Raw genomic sequence first — 15,789 nt, 5'->3', positions numbered from 1 at the left:
CATGAAGTTCTGACCCCTCATAGCTTAACCTAGTTAGCTATAGGGGGTGGGATAAGGGGATTGTTAAGATAGTTGTTTTCCCTCGATGTGCCGTGTGTTCCCCATTCCCTGTATAAGTACAGTTATTCTTTTGTATTTTTGCCTGTAGAAGTGTACACTAGTAATTTTCCATAAGATTGTATCAATTTTTCCTCTTCAATAAAATCTTAGTTTTCGTTTACATCCAACCACCTGTCTACTTGAGTCTTCTCTGTACCGCCACCTTGTACCTAAGTCCGGTGTCTAGAACCCAGGGGCGTGGGAGCAATTCGAACCGCTCAAACGGTCAGAGGCATAACTGACTGGGCGCACGCGCCACCCTACAGGCCACCCCCTACAGGCGAAGCCTTTGAGGGATTTGAAAACGAGGATGAGAATTTTATAACCGGTGCTGCCAGATCGGGAGCCAATGTAGGTCAGCGAGCACAGGGGTGATGGGTGAATGGAACTTGGTGTGAGTTAGGACACGGGCAGCAGAGTTTTGGATGAGCTCCAGTTTATGGAGGGTGAAAGATGGGAGGTCAGCCAGGAGAGTGTTGGAATAGTCAAGTCTAGAGGTAACCAAGGTATGGATGAGGGTTTCAGCAGCAGATAAGCTGAGGCAGGGGCAGAAACAGGCGATGTTGGAGGTGGAAGTAGGCGATCTCTGGCGATGGAGCGGACATGGAGGGTCGGAAGCTAATTTCGGTCAAATAGGACACCCAAGGTCGCGAACGGTCTCGTTCAGCTTCAGTTGGTGGCCAGGGAATGGAGTTTGATGACAATCCTAAACTGGTATCTCTTCAGCTTCAAAATGTGACATTCCATTGTGTGTAATGAAGCTAATAAATTTGAATGTACATATCCATATGGCCCAGTCAGGTGAAAGTAAAATGATCAAAGGCTTTGTACAAAAAATACTCTTACCAAGACTTACTTCCTCAAGAGAGAGAGTCTGACCAGTAGCCTTTTTGTGCAGCTGACTGTTCTTTTTAGGTTTGTTTAAATATCATGTGATTTATTTTGAAATCTTCAATAACAGCAGGGAAACATTTAGCAGAGAATTGTTTACATTTACTTGCCCTTTTTAATTATTTTAATTATTGATAATAGGGATAGTATAACAAACATTTAAGTTACAAATCCTTAAATTTCTGAATGGTACATAGAAAATGTAGTTTGATTACAAAAGGGTTCAAAATAAAACGTGCACCTCTTTAGCATTCCATTTTGAAAGTGTCACTACTACAGTAGTGGCTGCTTTGCACTGTCCATTTTTAGTGAATCCCTGCTTGTAACGGGCAGTTTGAAATGTTCTGATGTGATTTATTTTTGGTAGGTTGCCAAGGCAGTTGCACAGCGACTAAACACTGACCCAATGTTGCTTCAGTTCTTCAAGTCTCAAGGGTAAGACTACGTAACTTCATAGTTTAAATTTCTTTCTCAAAAAGACTTGTATTAGTGGATATATTTGTTTTCCTAACTTTCATACACAACAGTAGATCCTTTGAGTAATTTGTTATTTTCACATTGTTAGCAATCTTAGCTAGTGAAGTAGTGGAATGAAAATTCCTTTGTTTGAAATCTACTGTTTTCTGGTAAGCAGCTTCGATCACACGTACCAATTCCAAATGTAGGCCTTGCATCATCCATCTATTAGAGCTTCAAAATGATGCAGTGAGTAGAAACCTGCCACAAGATTAAATTGAAAATCAGTGCAGTGCAAATGATTACTGAATCTACTGAAGCCTTTTAGTTTCACCAGTGTCACCAGTATGCTCATGATTCACGCTTTCTGTATATGACCATCTAGTGCATAAACATATTTGTAATAAACTGACATCATTCAGTCTAACATGGATGCGGCCTGTACTGTTGGGATCAAATTTGTTGATCTATAAAGGTCCTTCATGTGTAAAAGAAGTTTGGTCAATTTTGATCCAGTTCCTACTGCACACAAATCCATAATATAGAATTGACCGTAATTTGGCACAAATTGACATTTATAGCTTAATCAAATAATAATGCATGGAATGGGGGGTGGGATCACACTGCTTGGGGGAGGAGTTCCAAAGTTGGGGTTAAAGCACATTGTTGGAACAAGAGTACATAGTATAGAGGGAGCAGTACTCAGTGTAGTTTTGCTGTATTTAATCTGGAGTGCCTGACATGAACATAGGGTGCGCAAGTGAAATTAGGGAACTCTTTCATTTTATGAGAGAATTTGTGGTACAGTATTGTAAAATAATAATTTGCTAGTGAAGAGCAGTGACTTGTTTTGGGGGGGTTGGTGAGGGAGGGATTAGAGTTGTAAATTGTGTATGCAAAACAAAAGTAACCAAGATCATTTACCTCCTTCACCTGTGTCCATGCATTTGATGTACTTAGTTAACTGAGTTAGTTTTTGCTTGATCTTGCATTCTGTGACCTATATTTAAAAAGAATAATTGTTTGATGTTAATGTAGTGCTCTTAAAAAGATTGCCAAAAATTAAAGAAGTTTATTGTTAAAGTTACAGGGATGGGCCTGGTAATCCTCTTAGGCATAATTATGAAGGCACACTTAGAGATCTGCTGCAGTTCTTCAAGCCAAGGCAACCAAAGAAACTCTATTATCAGCAGGTAGGTGTGTTTGTACTCAACCTCTGCTACATGTGGAAAAGGCTTGAGGTAAACTAGTGTTAAACACAAGCTTATAATTTTCAAATATAAATATGTTTACTGGCATCTATTCTGGAAATAAAGTGTTAGTCTTCTGTTCCAATTTTGCCAAACCTTTTGATAGCTGTGTGCATTACTTCTAATTTTGTTTTTTTTACTGAGTACTGGCAACTTTTGGAACAATTTAATCTTCCAGCTCATGTAATTTATGGCCATTCTACCTTCTGGTGTGTGTAGTTGCAAATCAGTGTGGAGTTGCATTTAATTTTGATTTAGGACATGGATATCCGGAATGGGCAAAAACTTATAAAGGTTGTGGTTTGTTTGTAAGTGTGATGGACAACATGTTCAAAATCGACAGATTTTTAGGCTGATTGAAAATGTTTTATGGGACTGACGCTCAAACATGCAGGAACATTTTTTAAAAATCAGCTTTATTTACTGGACTCATCAGTCTAGGAAAAAAATGTTTGAAACTTATTTGTGCATGCTTATTGTAGGCACATCTCTAGCTAACCTGAGAAATGGAAGCAAGGTGCTTTACAAGAATCTATGAAATTGCTGCCTCTTCTGAAATTACCCCCAAAAATGTGGAATTACCATGTAGTGGATTTTAAATACCTTAAGAGATATTGGAGTTTGTGTTTTTTTTGGAAAGGATGGGAAATGGGATTAAAACCTGAAGGGGTGTTTTTAAAGATGTAGGTTAGTTTCATGCAATATTTCTTTTTAATTTGGGGATCGGAGTAGCTGGAAAAGGTAAAATAAATCCCAAGTTCAGCAGCCTAAATCTCTGATGCATTATTTATTATGGAAGATAAATACAATGAATGACTGGCTTGTATTTATAAACATTAGAGACTTAAAAAGGGCGTGTCCTCATAGACTACTGTTTAATTCAGTCACATTTAATATTTTAATATTTAATCAATTTGTTGGACATTTACACTGCAAAGACAATGCAATAAAATCTTGTTTTCCATTAATAAACTTTTTTTATATAGCTGAAAATGAAGATCACAGACTTTGAAAACAGGCGAAGTTTCAAGTGTATATGGCTCAACAGCAGTTATAGGGAAGAGGTGAATATCAATTTTTATGCTGCATTAAGATTTAATAGCCAGGCATTTCACAATGTTGTAGTGTGTGCCATTTAAACAAATTTGATTGTTGGAAAAAAATTCTAAAAGAATCTTGTGTAGCTGAGCATAAGAACCATTCTTTGCCTTCACACACTTGCCAGTACGTGCATATAAAGGTAGCCAATCATTGACTAGAGAGGGAGAAATCACCTGGTAATACTTTTGGAAGCTCCTTCCGATGGAGGCCCAGGTGCTCTTTGCCTCTTCCACTGCATAACTACTACATCTTCAGATAAGGAATCAAAACATGTGACCACTGGCGAGTAAAATAATATATTTGTGAGAACACACACCTGTACATGGCCCCTTACCAAGTACACTGGGCCAATATCTGCAGTATATTGAATTTGAATTAGATCTTTGCCCCATTGCTTTTTTTTTGTTTAAGAATGTAGTATAGTTATCAGGGTTCCATTGCTGACTGGGTGGGGGGGGGGAGATAGAATTATCACGGGACCTTGTTTGGTGACCCCTGCATGAAAATATGTATGCATGGATGTCAGATGAGAAACGAGGAAGACTACTTTTTCTCTCTCCTCCCATGGGCAAATGGCATGTTGACACTAGGGTTGGCCTCTTGATAAGGTACTGGAGAATTTCGCACCAGAGCAAAGTGGGGAGGAGAGAAGAAAATTCAGGGGGGTGGGGGATCATACCTAGAAGTTTAGGCATATAAATATATATGGTTATTTCCTTTTATAGCATTTCAATATTATAAACTCAGGAATTCTTTAGTTACTGCCAAAGTATAGCCCCAAAATAAGGGTACCAGTGAACCAGTTAACTTTCACTCCTGTTATTAAGTGATGAACGTCTGCCGATACTGTAATAAGAAACTAGCTCAGACCATCCTCCACTTGTCAGTAGTGATGTTTTGTTGCAAGGTACTACTTGGAGATAAGATTGTAAGTAGAGCATTCAGCCAAATACCAATTGAATAAAAATTTTTATTACAGGAGATAACACTATATCCAGATAAGCATGGCTGTGTGCGTGACTTACTGGAAGAATGTAAAAAAGCTGTAGAACTGTCAGAAAAAGGATCCGGTAAACTAAGGTAAGAATATGTGTAGCGTGTATTCCACAGAACATGCTTTGTAGTGATAACTCCACTTTTAATATAGGCAGTGCAGATGAGTTGTAGAATGTACTACATTGTTGTGATATGTAGTCTTGGAAAGCATCCACATTAACCAGTTCTGCCTTTGGAAGTCCACTTCAATGCAGTAGATATCAGCAAACCCACAGTGTATTGTGCCAATATCCACCAAAAATGGTTATTTTGAGCTAACAATTAACATAAAGCAGTTTTTTTAAAAATGGTATGCACTGCCTACAGATTTTAGTGGTATAAATGTAATTTTTTCAATCTCTTATCCCAACACAGCTATTCTGTTCAGGCAAATTAGGTACAGGTTGGGTGAATGCTGGCACCTTGAGTGATGGCTAGATATTGCTTTTGTTTTTGATATTTAAGGTGCTATAAATTGCTATTCTGTCATCGCTGATTCCATGAGTGGCAATAATGTATGGCATGATATTTCTGAGATGGGGAATCTGGCAATCCAGTCCTATCCTTTTGGGGGCAGTGAAACCATCTTGGGCTCATACATCTCTGAGCAGTCACCTCTGGGTCCTGAGACAGTCTGGATTAAATGTAAACAACTTGACTAGTTTTTTATGCAATTAATGTGTTTTTACTTTAGGCTGCTGGAAATTGTAAGCTACAAAATAATTGGAGTCCATCAAGAAGATGAGCTGTTAGAATGTTTATCTCCAGCAACAAGCCGCACATTCAGGATCGAGGTGCATCATGTATTTGATATCAAACTATTCTGTGGCAGTCTGTAAACTTTTTTAAGTAAACAGTGTTTCCAATTGGTACATACAAATTAGGAGCAGGAGCAGGCCACTCAGCCCTTCGAGCCTGCTCCGCCATTCAATAAGCTCATGGCTGATCCGATTACTCCACATTCCCACCTACCCCCGATAACTTTTCACCCCCTTGCTTATCAAGAATCTGTCTACCTCTGCATTAAAAAATATTCAAAGACTCTGCGTCCATCGCCCTCTGAGGAAGAGAGTTCCAAAGACTCGCGTCCCTCTGAGAAAATTTCTCCTCATCTCTGTCTTAAATGGGTGACCCCTTATTTTTAAACCGTGACCCCTAGTTCTAGATTCTCCCACAAGAGGAAACATCCTCTCCACATCCACCCTATCCAGACCCCTCAGGATCTTATACGTTTCAATCAAGTCACCTCTTACTTTTCTAAACTCCAGCGGATACAAGCCTAGCCTGTCCAACCTTTCCTCATAAGGCAACCCACCCATTCCAGGTATTAGTCTAATAAACCTTCTCTGAACGGCTTCCAACGCATTTACATCCTTCCTTAAATAAGGAGACCAATACTGTACACAGTACTCCAGATGTGGTCTCACCAATGCCCTGTATAACTGAAGCATAATCTCCCTACTTTTGTATTCAATTCCCCTCGCAATAAACGATAACATTCTATTAGCTTTCCTAATTACTTGCTGTACCTGCATAGTAACCTTTTGCGATTCTTGCACCAGATTCCTCTGCATCTAAGAGCTCTGCAATCTCACCATTTAGATAATATGCTTCTTTATTCTTCATGCATTTATTTGAACATTTTTCAGGAGGTCCCACTTGATCAGGTTGATCTGGACAAAGAAAATGAACTACTGATCCCAGTGGCACATTTTCACAAAGAAGTTTTTGGCACTTTTGGAATTCCATTCTTGCTGCGGATATGCCAGGTGAGGCACCTAATTCTATTGTATTTGCAGAGTATCTGATTGGTAAGCAATTGTTTCTCTCTGGTGTCACCTATTTGCAAAGCTTTGGAGTGAAGAAATATTGCACAGGAAGGTTTGAGAGTTTTAATTTTGTTCAGAAATGTTGCTGGTTTGAGGTTAATAGGAGTTCACATGTTATGTTTTGTAAATTTTAGAGCGAACCCTTCAGGGAGATTATGAAGCGAATTCAGGCCATGCTGGAAGTTCAAGAGAAAGAATTTGAAAAGGTAAAAATAACGAATCTTTGAGTATTTTACTTCTTTAAACAAGCTGAGAAAACAATAAAACCCATTGCTCGTAGTGGTTTGTAATCGAAGTCTGTCTTAGACCCAGAACATTAATGTTGAGCAAGAGCAGTAAATGTAAGAACTGGTTCCTGCAGTCATTTGGCTTAGTCTTCACTCCTCTTGCTTCGAATCGTTTAGTATTAACCTCATTCTCTTTTCAAGTTCAAGTTTGCAATTGTGATGATGGGTCGGCACCAGTACATAAATGAGGATGAATATGAAATCAACCTGAAGGATTTTGAGCCACAGCCCAGTAAGTAGCAAAAGAATTTGCACATTTGTTTTCTCACCACGGAGTCGGAAGGAGTTGCTTTGAAAGTCTTAACAAGTGCTAATTAAAAAAAATTCCCGTATTTTTACGAAAATAACGAGGGGATATAATTGCTTTATATTTATAAAAAAAAAAAAAATTCTAGACAGCCGTGAGGGTTACCTTTTGTGGGAGTTTTATATACGTGACTTTTTTTGCAGAAGACTGGCCAGTTCCAGATTCTCTACAGTTAACGGGTAAGCTCTTGAGACTGAAGATAGATAAAATTGCATCTGTACATGTGACCTGAGTGTTTGCATGAGAATCTGTCTATTTAAATTAACAGCAACCTCCTAATATAGTGCAGTTCTGGCCTTGACAAGTAATCCCAAGCCAAGCTGTATATAATTATGCAGGTGATGTCAGGGCTTTAACAATATAGTGATTTTATTCGTTAAGTTGGGTTATTTTCATCTCATAGTAAATTGCAAGTTTATTTTGGAGATACTCCCGTAATTAAAACTTTTGTGACCAATCCAATTACAAAAGCTGTTTCAAAATTTCAGACATGGCATCAACACCAAATGTGCCAGAACATCAGAACTTTTTACTGTAAAGCAAGTTGTCTTGTAAGATCAAAAAGAAAATACTGCTGATGCTGGAAATCTGAAATAAAAACCGAAAATGCTGGAGAAACTCAGCAGGTCAGGCAGCATCTGTGAAGAGAGAAACAGAGTTAACGTTTCAGGTCGATGACCCTTCGTCAGAACTGGAAAAAAGCAGGAAATGGAACAGATATTTAAGCAAGTGTGGGGGCTGGGAAATGCTTAAATATCTGTTCCATTTCCTGCTTTTTTCCAGTTCTGCCGAAAGGTCATCGACCTGAAACGTTAACTCTGTTTCTCTCTTCACAGATGCTGCCTGACCTGCTGAGTTTCTCCAGCATTTTCAGTTTTCTTGTAAGATGTTCACTATATAAATTGATCTTGGAGATAAAGAAAGACTTACATTTATATAGCGCTTTCACGGCCACTGGATGTCCCAAAGCGCTTTACAACCAATGCAGGAAATGTGGCAACCAAAAATGCGTGCAGCATACTCCCACAAACAGCAATGTGATAATGCCCAGAGAATCTGTTTTTCTTATATTGGTTGAGGGATAAATATTGGCCAGGACACCGGGGATAATTCCCCTGCTCTTCAAAATCGTGCCATGGGCTCTTCAATGTTCACCTGAGAGGGTAGACGGGGCCTTGGTTTAACATCTCATCCGAAAGACAGCACCTGCGACAGTGCACCACTCCCTCAGTACTAGTGTCAGCCTAGGTTTTCGTGCTCCAATCTCGAGTGGGCCTTGAACCCACAACCTTCCGACTTGGGCAAGGGTGCTACCAACTGTGCCACTGGCTGACGCACAAAAAATAAATTACCCGTTTACTGTGCAAACCGTGTAGAACTGTTCAGTCTAGGAAGTGCATCTTTTTTACTGTCCATTTAATAAAAAATAAAAAGAAATGGGTGAGTCGGGAAGGGTGGAATCTGGGCAATGGTATGCAGCTACTTACAAGGCATAAAAAAAATTAACAAGATGCAAGCGCTCAGATCAAAAAGCTTGTCTTTTTTACTCCCTCCCTTGCTTTCCTGAATGTGGCAACTCGAGCTTGGGTACAGTTTGGCCGCTGCCTTTCATGAGCAGACATTCATGTGAGCCAGGGTAGTGTTAGGTTTTTGAATTGTTGAGGGATCAGAAGCTGAACCATGGTACAGTACAGATATACACTTTCCAGGAAGGATCATCGTATAGCAATTAGTAGGAAGCAGAGCACTTGGAAAGCAGTGACAGGATCGGACAAAGTCAACATGGATTTACAAAAGGTAAATCGTGCTTGACTAATCGACTGGAATTTTTTGAGGATGTAACTGGTAAAATAGATAAGGGAGAACCAGTGGATGTGGTGTATCTGGACTTTCAGAAAGCTTTCGATAAGGTCCCGCATAAGAGATAAGCGTGCAAAATTAAGGCACATGGGATTGGGGGCAAGGTATTGACTTGGATAGAGAACTGGTTGGCGGACAGAAAGCAAAGAGTTGGAATAAACGGGTCATTTTCCGAGTGGCAGGCAGTGACTAGTGGGGTACTGCAAGGATCGGTCCTAGGACCCCAGCTGTTCACACACACATTAATGATCTGGACGAGGGAATTGGATGTAATATCTCCAAATTTGCAGACGACACAAAGCTGGGTGGGAGGGTATGCTGTGAGGAGGATGTCGTGAAACTCCAGTACGATTTGGACAGGTTGGGTGATTGGGCAGAAACATGGCAAATGCACTATAATGTGGATAAATGTGAAGTTATCCACTTTGGTGGCAAAAACAGGAAGGCAGATTATTATTTGAATGGCAATAGATTGGGAGAAGGGGAAGTGCAGAGAGACCTGGGTGTTTTTGTGCACCAGTCGCTGAAGGTAAGCATGCAGGTGCAGCAGGCGGTTAAGAAGGCAAATGGTATGTTGGCCTTCGTAGCAAGAGGGTTCGAGTACAGGAACAAGGATGTTTTGCTACAGTTGTACAGGGCCTTGGTGAGACCACACCTTGAGTATTGTGTGCAGTTTTGGTCGCCTTACCTGAGGAAGGACGTTCTTGCCATGGAAGGAGTGCAGCGAAGATTCACCAGGCTGATACCTGGGATGGCAGGAATGACGTATGAGGAGAGATTGTGTCGATTGGGCTTATACTCACTGGAGTTTAGAAGATGGAGAGGGGATCTCATCGAAACCTATAAAATTCTGTCAGGCCTGGACAGACTAGATGCAGGAAGGATGTTTATGATGGCCGGGGAGTCCAGAACCAGGGGTCATAGTCTAAAGATAAGGTGTAAGCCATTTAGGACTGAAATGAGGAGGAATTTCTTCACCCAGAGAGTGCTGAACCTGTGGAATTCTCTGCCACAGAGGGCGGTGGAGGCCAATTCATTAAATATATTCAAGAAAGAGTTGGATATATTTCTTAAGACTAAAGGGATCAAGGGATATGGGGAGAAGGCAGGGACCGGGTACTGAATTTGGATGATCAGCCATGATCTCATTGAATGGCGGAGCAGACTCTAAGGGCCGAATGGCCTACTCCTGCTCCTATCTTCTATGTTTCTAAGCTTGGCTAGCCAATGCTGAGACTGGTAAATTCACGATGGGCCATGGATCAAATATCTCTGACTAAGTGGTAACCATGTGGTGTGCTTACCGACTGAGCCATTGGGCAACCCTATTTACAATAAACATAATTGCTACAAATCCTGTATTATCTTTCCTGTACTGATGTCAGTGTAAAAATAGTTCATGATTCAAGTTCAGGGCTGCTGCTTCAGAGGGAACTGTTCTGAAATTCCCTCCCTAAGCACCTCTACCCCCCTCCATTTAAGTTGCTTCTTTAAAGCCTACCTATTTGACCGAGCCTTTGGTCACCTACCCTAAAATATCTTGTGTGGCTTGGTGTCAAACTATGTCTGATAATGCTCCTGAGAAGCCCCTAGGGATGTTTTAAATAGAAAAACTTGGCAATTTGAGAAGTAGTGTTGGATGGAGCAAAGGAGCTTTTCTGCAGTACTGGCTGAGATGCTAGGAGATGCAAAATTAAGGTGCTGCAGCACCACCCTTGGTGGGATAGTATAATTATAGCATGACAAGTTTACATGCGCAGTTTCCATTATAAATGTGGAAATAGGAATTTATAATGGAAAATGCTGGCAAGTGTATGTTAAAAGTAAGATTTGAAACTAAATGTGAAGTACTGCAAATAAAGAAAAATGGGCAGCGTATGTACTTCATTAATGAATACTGAAGAGTAAAATGCTTAACATGTCCAGTCACAGACAACTAATGAACAAAAAAAAATGCTGAACTGTATGCCCAAAACAAGGAGGTCGCACTTCAACTGTAAAGTAATCTGATCAGATCACAACTTGGCTGTTGTATCTTGGTGACCAGAACTGAACACAACGGAGAATTCAAGCTCTGGAGGCATTACAAAGAAGAGCCATGAGACTGATCCCTAGTGTCAAAAGGTTGTTGCGAGGAAATGTTGGAAAAATGAGTTTATTCAGCCTTGAAAGGTGACTGAGAGGGGACCTCATGAATGAGTATTTTTGTGGGTCAGCCAGGTGTCCTGACACGCAAATGCTCTCCCCGTACAGGCAAAGCCCACTTCGCCGAGTCCAGACAGTTTAGATGCAGGTTGCCAGAGCTATGGTTTGCGGAACTCCAAGTGTGTACTGGGGTATTGCTGGAGTTTTAACTACCTACCAGTTAGAACATTGGCTTGCAGAGCGGGAAGAATATTACCAACCATTCATAGCAACAAAGCTGCAAAAACTGCATTTTTGTTATCCACCACAAGTTGTACCAATGTAAAATTAAAACTGATTTTTTAAAATGTAGCTGTCAGTACTCTGGGTGTGTCTCTCTCGCGTGTAACAATATAATATTTTGTCCATATTGTATTTCTGTTGTCTTCACGACAGCACCTTCTGGATTAAAACCATGTTTGCTTAACATAATAACACAGCCTGGGAGCTACAAATTGCTGGCTTGGATGAGACCCAATTATTTTTTGTGTTAATAGTTAATTGCACAGCTATTTGGTTTGAAATCACCAGAAGCACTTAGATAGCTGTGTGCTTTGTTTTGCAAATGCTCCATTAAAATAAATGGATTTAAGTTTGATGTCCACTTGATTGCACCCTGCTGGGAGGTAGTCCCAGGAACTGCAGGCATACTATACTGTGTCATTATATGTATGATTGACAGCTTTGCTTGATTTTTAGAAAGATACATTTTTGATGTCCATTGTTCCTGGTCGAATTTCAACGGCTGGAATCTAGAAGAGAAATAGACGAATTAGTTCTGTGAGAATAGGTGGAATGAAACGGAGCAGTTGCGTGTTTATATTAAAAGAAATGCATGCTTTTGCCCATAACTATAGAATCTGCATCATGACGTTTTGCAAATGTTTGTTCAAATACTAGAAGCCGGAACTCTCCAAATTGAGTCCTATTTATTTGCATGGGGCTTTATACCAATGGTTGTAGTAATTTTAAAAGTATTGTTTTTTACAGTCAGTGATGTAGTTACTGGAGACTACAAATTTTGTGAATATTGTTGCTTAAGCTGCATTTCACCCTTGATGTACAACTGAACTTAGCCTAAAATTAACTCTAATTGAAAGAGCTACTGTATTTATCAGTATTAATGAAGGGATATTTATAACACTTTCTGTTTTTGTTCCCAGGTAATATGTCCCAGCCAAGGCCATGGTTGGGGCTTGATCACTTCAATAAAGCTCCAAAGAGAAGTCGCTATGCATACCTGGAAAAAGCGATCAAGATTCACAACTGACACCAATACCTGACCTAGTCAGAATTGTGTGTCTTTAAAAAAAAAAAAAAAAAATTTTTTAAATAAAGGCAATGTGTGCACATATTCAACAACAGTAAAAATGAACTTTGGTACAAGTGCACCTTGTCAGAAGCCTTCAGCGACAGGATTTGCTGCTGATGCTAATTATATTTTGTTGAGGCTGTTCAGTTTGGCTTCTCTGTATCTATTGACTGCCTATTTTCCAGATGGAAAGAGGAAATGGTTTTACCCTTTTCAAAGAGCAATGCAGTTGGATGTGAATTCTTGCTTGTTTTAAAGATGAAACAATGTTGTGGCAGGAATGTGGCAGCATAGCGAAGGAGCTGAGTAGTAAGGAAACAGCTAGTCATTTGCTAAATGGTTCCATGCCTTTAGAATAACCCACAGCAGATGGCATAGGATTCACATCTCTGGCTGGCTGCTAATTATAGGTGTTGTGAAACTTCACAAACACTTGAAGCAGTCAAATGTTCATGTTTACAGTCATTTGGATAGTTTTTCTTTAAGTAGTTTGGATGAATTCAGAATTTTTGTGAATTTGTAAACACCACCAACTTTCACAGCATTAATAAATGGTGTCTGTACTACATCTTGCACGTTGTTGGCACTTAATATTAAGGAGATGCATTTTTTTCTCCCAGCTGAATGTGGTCTTTGATTTGTTTTTAGACATGATCTGGGTTTTTGTTCATCCCATACTCTTTGTAGAACACCTTGGCAATAATAATAAATCAGTACTCATTGTATCCTGCCTGGTGCGAGTTTGTAGATCTGGCTATGTTTGTTTTATTTTGATGCTATGGCCATTAGTACTTCTGAATGGTAACTGGCTGGAGTAGGTGGGGTTTACTGTGCTGCCTGTGGGAAACCGTTTAAAACGCAATGGTGGTTGGAAAGGGCAAAGTTGAAAAATCTGAATGTGTTCTATTTTGTCATGGTGAGATGTGAAAAATTATAACATGACAAACACAGCCTTTAGCACAGAGGGCATGCTCAATAACGTAAGTAGTAAGCTGTTGACTATGTAAAAATTTGAAAAAAACAAAAAAAATTGTATATTTAATGATGAACATGTACAATTTAACACTCGAAGGATACACTTTTCATGGCGGAGTCTGCAGGTAAAGTCACTGATGTTGATATTCATTGCGTGTAGTTTTATTTCAGACTGGGTTTTTTTAAGCTAATTGCAGCAGCGTGTCTAGTTGAGTGCAGTAAAATAGAATCTGCAATTCACAACTTTACTTTCTCTTCCCTCCTATCTTTTTAATTCACGTCGCAGTGTATGAAATCTTTTCCTGTATATTGCCTTTTTGCTGGAAAATGTTGTATGTTGAATAAAATTTTCTATAAAAATTGTCTTGTATTTGCTTTGTGCACCAGCAAAGTAAGATTATTTTGTTGAGTTTTGTTTTGGTTAAGCATTTCAACCTGCAAAAACATGTTCTGATAGGTATGCAGATTTTTCTGTAATGCTGAATATTATAAAGTAGATTTAGACCAAAATATGGACTCGAGCAGCATTTTATTTTAGATTATTTTGATAATGGCATAGTGTTAAGTAATATTTATCAATGTTGTTCTACCTTTTCATAGCTACTTGCTGTGATTACTTGCCAAACTCAGAATTCATGGTCATTCTACTTACTAACAACTTCTTGGGCAGTCCCTTGGAACCGAGGATGACTTGCTGCCACATTAAAAATGAGTTCTCAGGTGACTGATGAGTCCGATGTGGGACCTACACTCTCTGTCACAGGTGGGGCAGACGGTGGTTGAAGGGGCGGGTGGGTGGGGTGCTTGGGTTGACGTGCGCTTGGCTTCCGCTTGCTCCCGGCGAAGAGACTTGAGGTGTTTGGCGTCTTCTCGGATGCTTCTCCTCCACTAACTAAACTGCTTATCTATAACACATGTACTTCCTTACACAGTTCTGCTTGTCTCAGTTCCTTCAAGCATCCAATTTAAATTTTGTTAAGCTTGTAAGATTGTCACAATCCTTTGGCAAAACTATTTTATATTGGTACTCAATATTGAATAGTTAATAATTGTAGACAACAAGTAATAATTGGCATACTTGTGTCTTTCATTTTATGAATTCTTTATTAGCTCTAGGACTATTTATTTTATTCTCCCATGTTGTTGTGTCCAAATGTTAGGCTTGCAAAGAACCTGCAGTAGAGAACGGGGTACACGAAGCAACTTCAAAAATTGTTGCCGAGATCAATATTTGGGGGTAGATTTTCCCGAACCTGTCGGGAAGAAGGCGGGACTTCCCCTTTCGGGTTTTTGACCCGCCTACTTCGACGTCCGGCCAATCCGCGCGATTTTCCTTTGATTGACCTTGTTGAGCCCACCCAGCGGGCTCAGCAGGCCAATAAGGGCCACCCAGCAACAGGTGACGTCACAGACTGACATTTCATCTGTCGAGTTCTTGACAGATGAAATATCAGTGACAGCTGTTTGAAGCTATCAAACATTGACAGTCTGAATTCTGACATGAGTCATTCTGCACAGACTCAGAACTCTTACCGGCACTCAAAGCTGAAGGCTGTCACTTTTGACAGATCGCAGCCGTTCATCTTTCAGTTCCGGCTGAGTGATGCGCTCCCGACGGCTACAGGAAGAAAGGCTGTGAAGGTAAGTACAGGTAAGTGAAAGTTCTTTACACACCAAACACACTTACCTTTACACTCATGCACCCATCACTCACCTGAGCGCCAACATCGCGACCCCTTCAACCCGACGGCCCGCCTGCTCTAACCTGGCGTGGTTTGGAGTTGTTGGGAAACCCCTCAAAATAGGGATTAGGCTAAAAACTGCCTGTTAACTACCTGTTAACAGGCAGTTAATTGACACTAATCCCTTCCCGCCTGGTTTTGGCGGGTCCCAGTGCGGGGCGGGTACCCGCCGCCCCTGAAACTTAAGTGGGGCGGGATAGTGTCGGGACCCCCAAATTCAGGACTTTCAGCCCCCGCCTGCCTGAAACCCCGCCCGATGACTGCAGGGAAATTCGGGGCCTTGGCGTGGGCCATAGGCACCTGATCTGGGATGTATGTTCAGTGTTTAATTGTCACCACTAGGTGCTACATGTCCTCTTTGAAAATACATCTGTTGATTTCAGCTGTTCTAAAACACCAAACAAAAAATCATTAAGTACATGCATGATTAAAATACGTGGCTTGAGAAGATGATGGCACTA

The 15,789-nt window shown here is 40.3% G+C and overlaps 1 protein-coding gene across 4 annotated transcripts in view; it reads left to right on the top strand.

Annotated features, from left to right (window-relative positions):
- usp7 (ubiquitin specific peptidase 7 (herpes virus-associated)) overlaps positions 1 to 13,946 on the top strand; it is a 120,678-nt gene extending 106,732 nt beyond the window's left edge. For 2 of the 4 annotated variants that reach the window (XM_086000615.1, XM_086000619.1), the window contains 10 exons: positions 1,358 to 1,425; positions 2,531 to 2,639; positions 3,683 to 3,760; positions 4,777 to 4,877; positions 5,527 to 5,626; positions 6,482 to 6,601; positions 6,796 to 6,867; positions 7,090 to 7,180; positions 7,399 to 7,434; positions 12,463 to 13,946. In XM_086000615.1, the coding sequence (XP_085856741.1) occupies positions 1,358 to 1,425; positions 2,531 to 2,639; positions 3,683 to 3,760; positions 4,777 to 4,877; positions 5,527 to 5,626; positions 6,482 to 6,601; positions 6,796 to 6,867; positions 7,090 to 7,180; positions 7,399 to 7,434; positions 12,463 to 12,569 (882 nt within the window). In that variant the 3' untranslated portion in view covers positions 12,570 to 13,946. The remainder of the gene's footprint in view (positions 1 to 1,357; positions 1,426 to 2,530; positions 2,640 to 3,682; positions 3,761 to 4,776; positions 4,878 to 5,526; positions 5,627 to 6,481; positions 6,602 to 6,795; positions 6,868 to 7,089; positions 7,181 to 7,398; positions 7,435 to 12,462) is intronic. The other 2 variants (XM_086000616.1, XM_086000617.1) reach the window with 2 other exon arrangements.
- The last annotated feature ends 1,843 nt before the right edge of the window (positions 13,947 to 15,789 follow it).

Source organism: Somniosus microcephalus, chromosome 11 (genome assembly GCF_052327205.1).
Source record: "Somniosus microcephalus isolate GS21.2 chromosome 11, FLI_Smic_1.0, whole genome shotgun sequence".
Lineage (NCBI taxonomy): Eukaryota > Metazoa > Chordata > Chondrichthyes > Squaliformes > Somniosidae > Somniosus > Somniosus microcephalus.
Note: the sequence above shows the minus strand (reverse complement) of the source record. Positions and strands in the feature narration are given on the sequence as shown.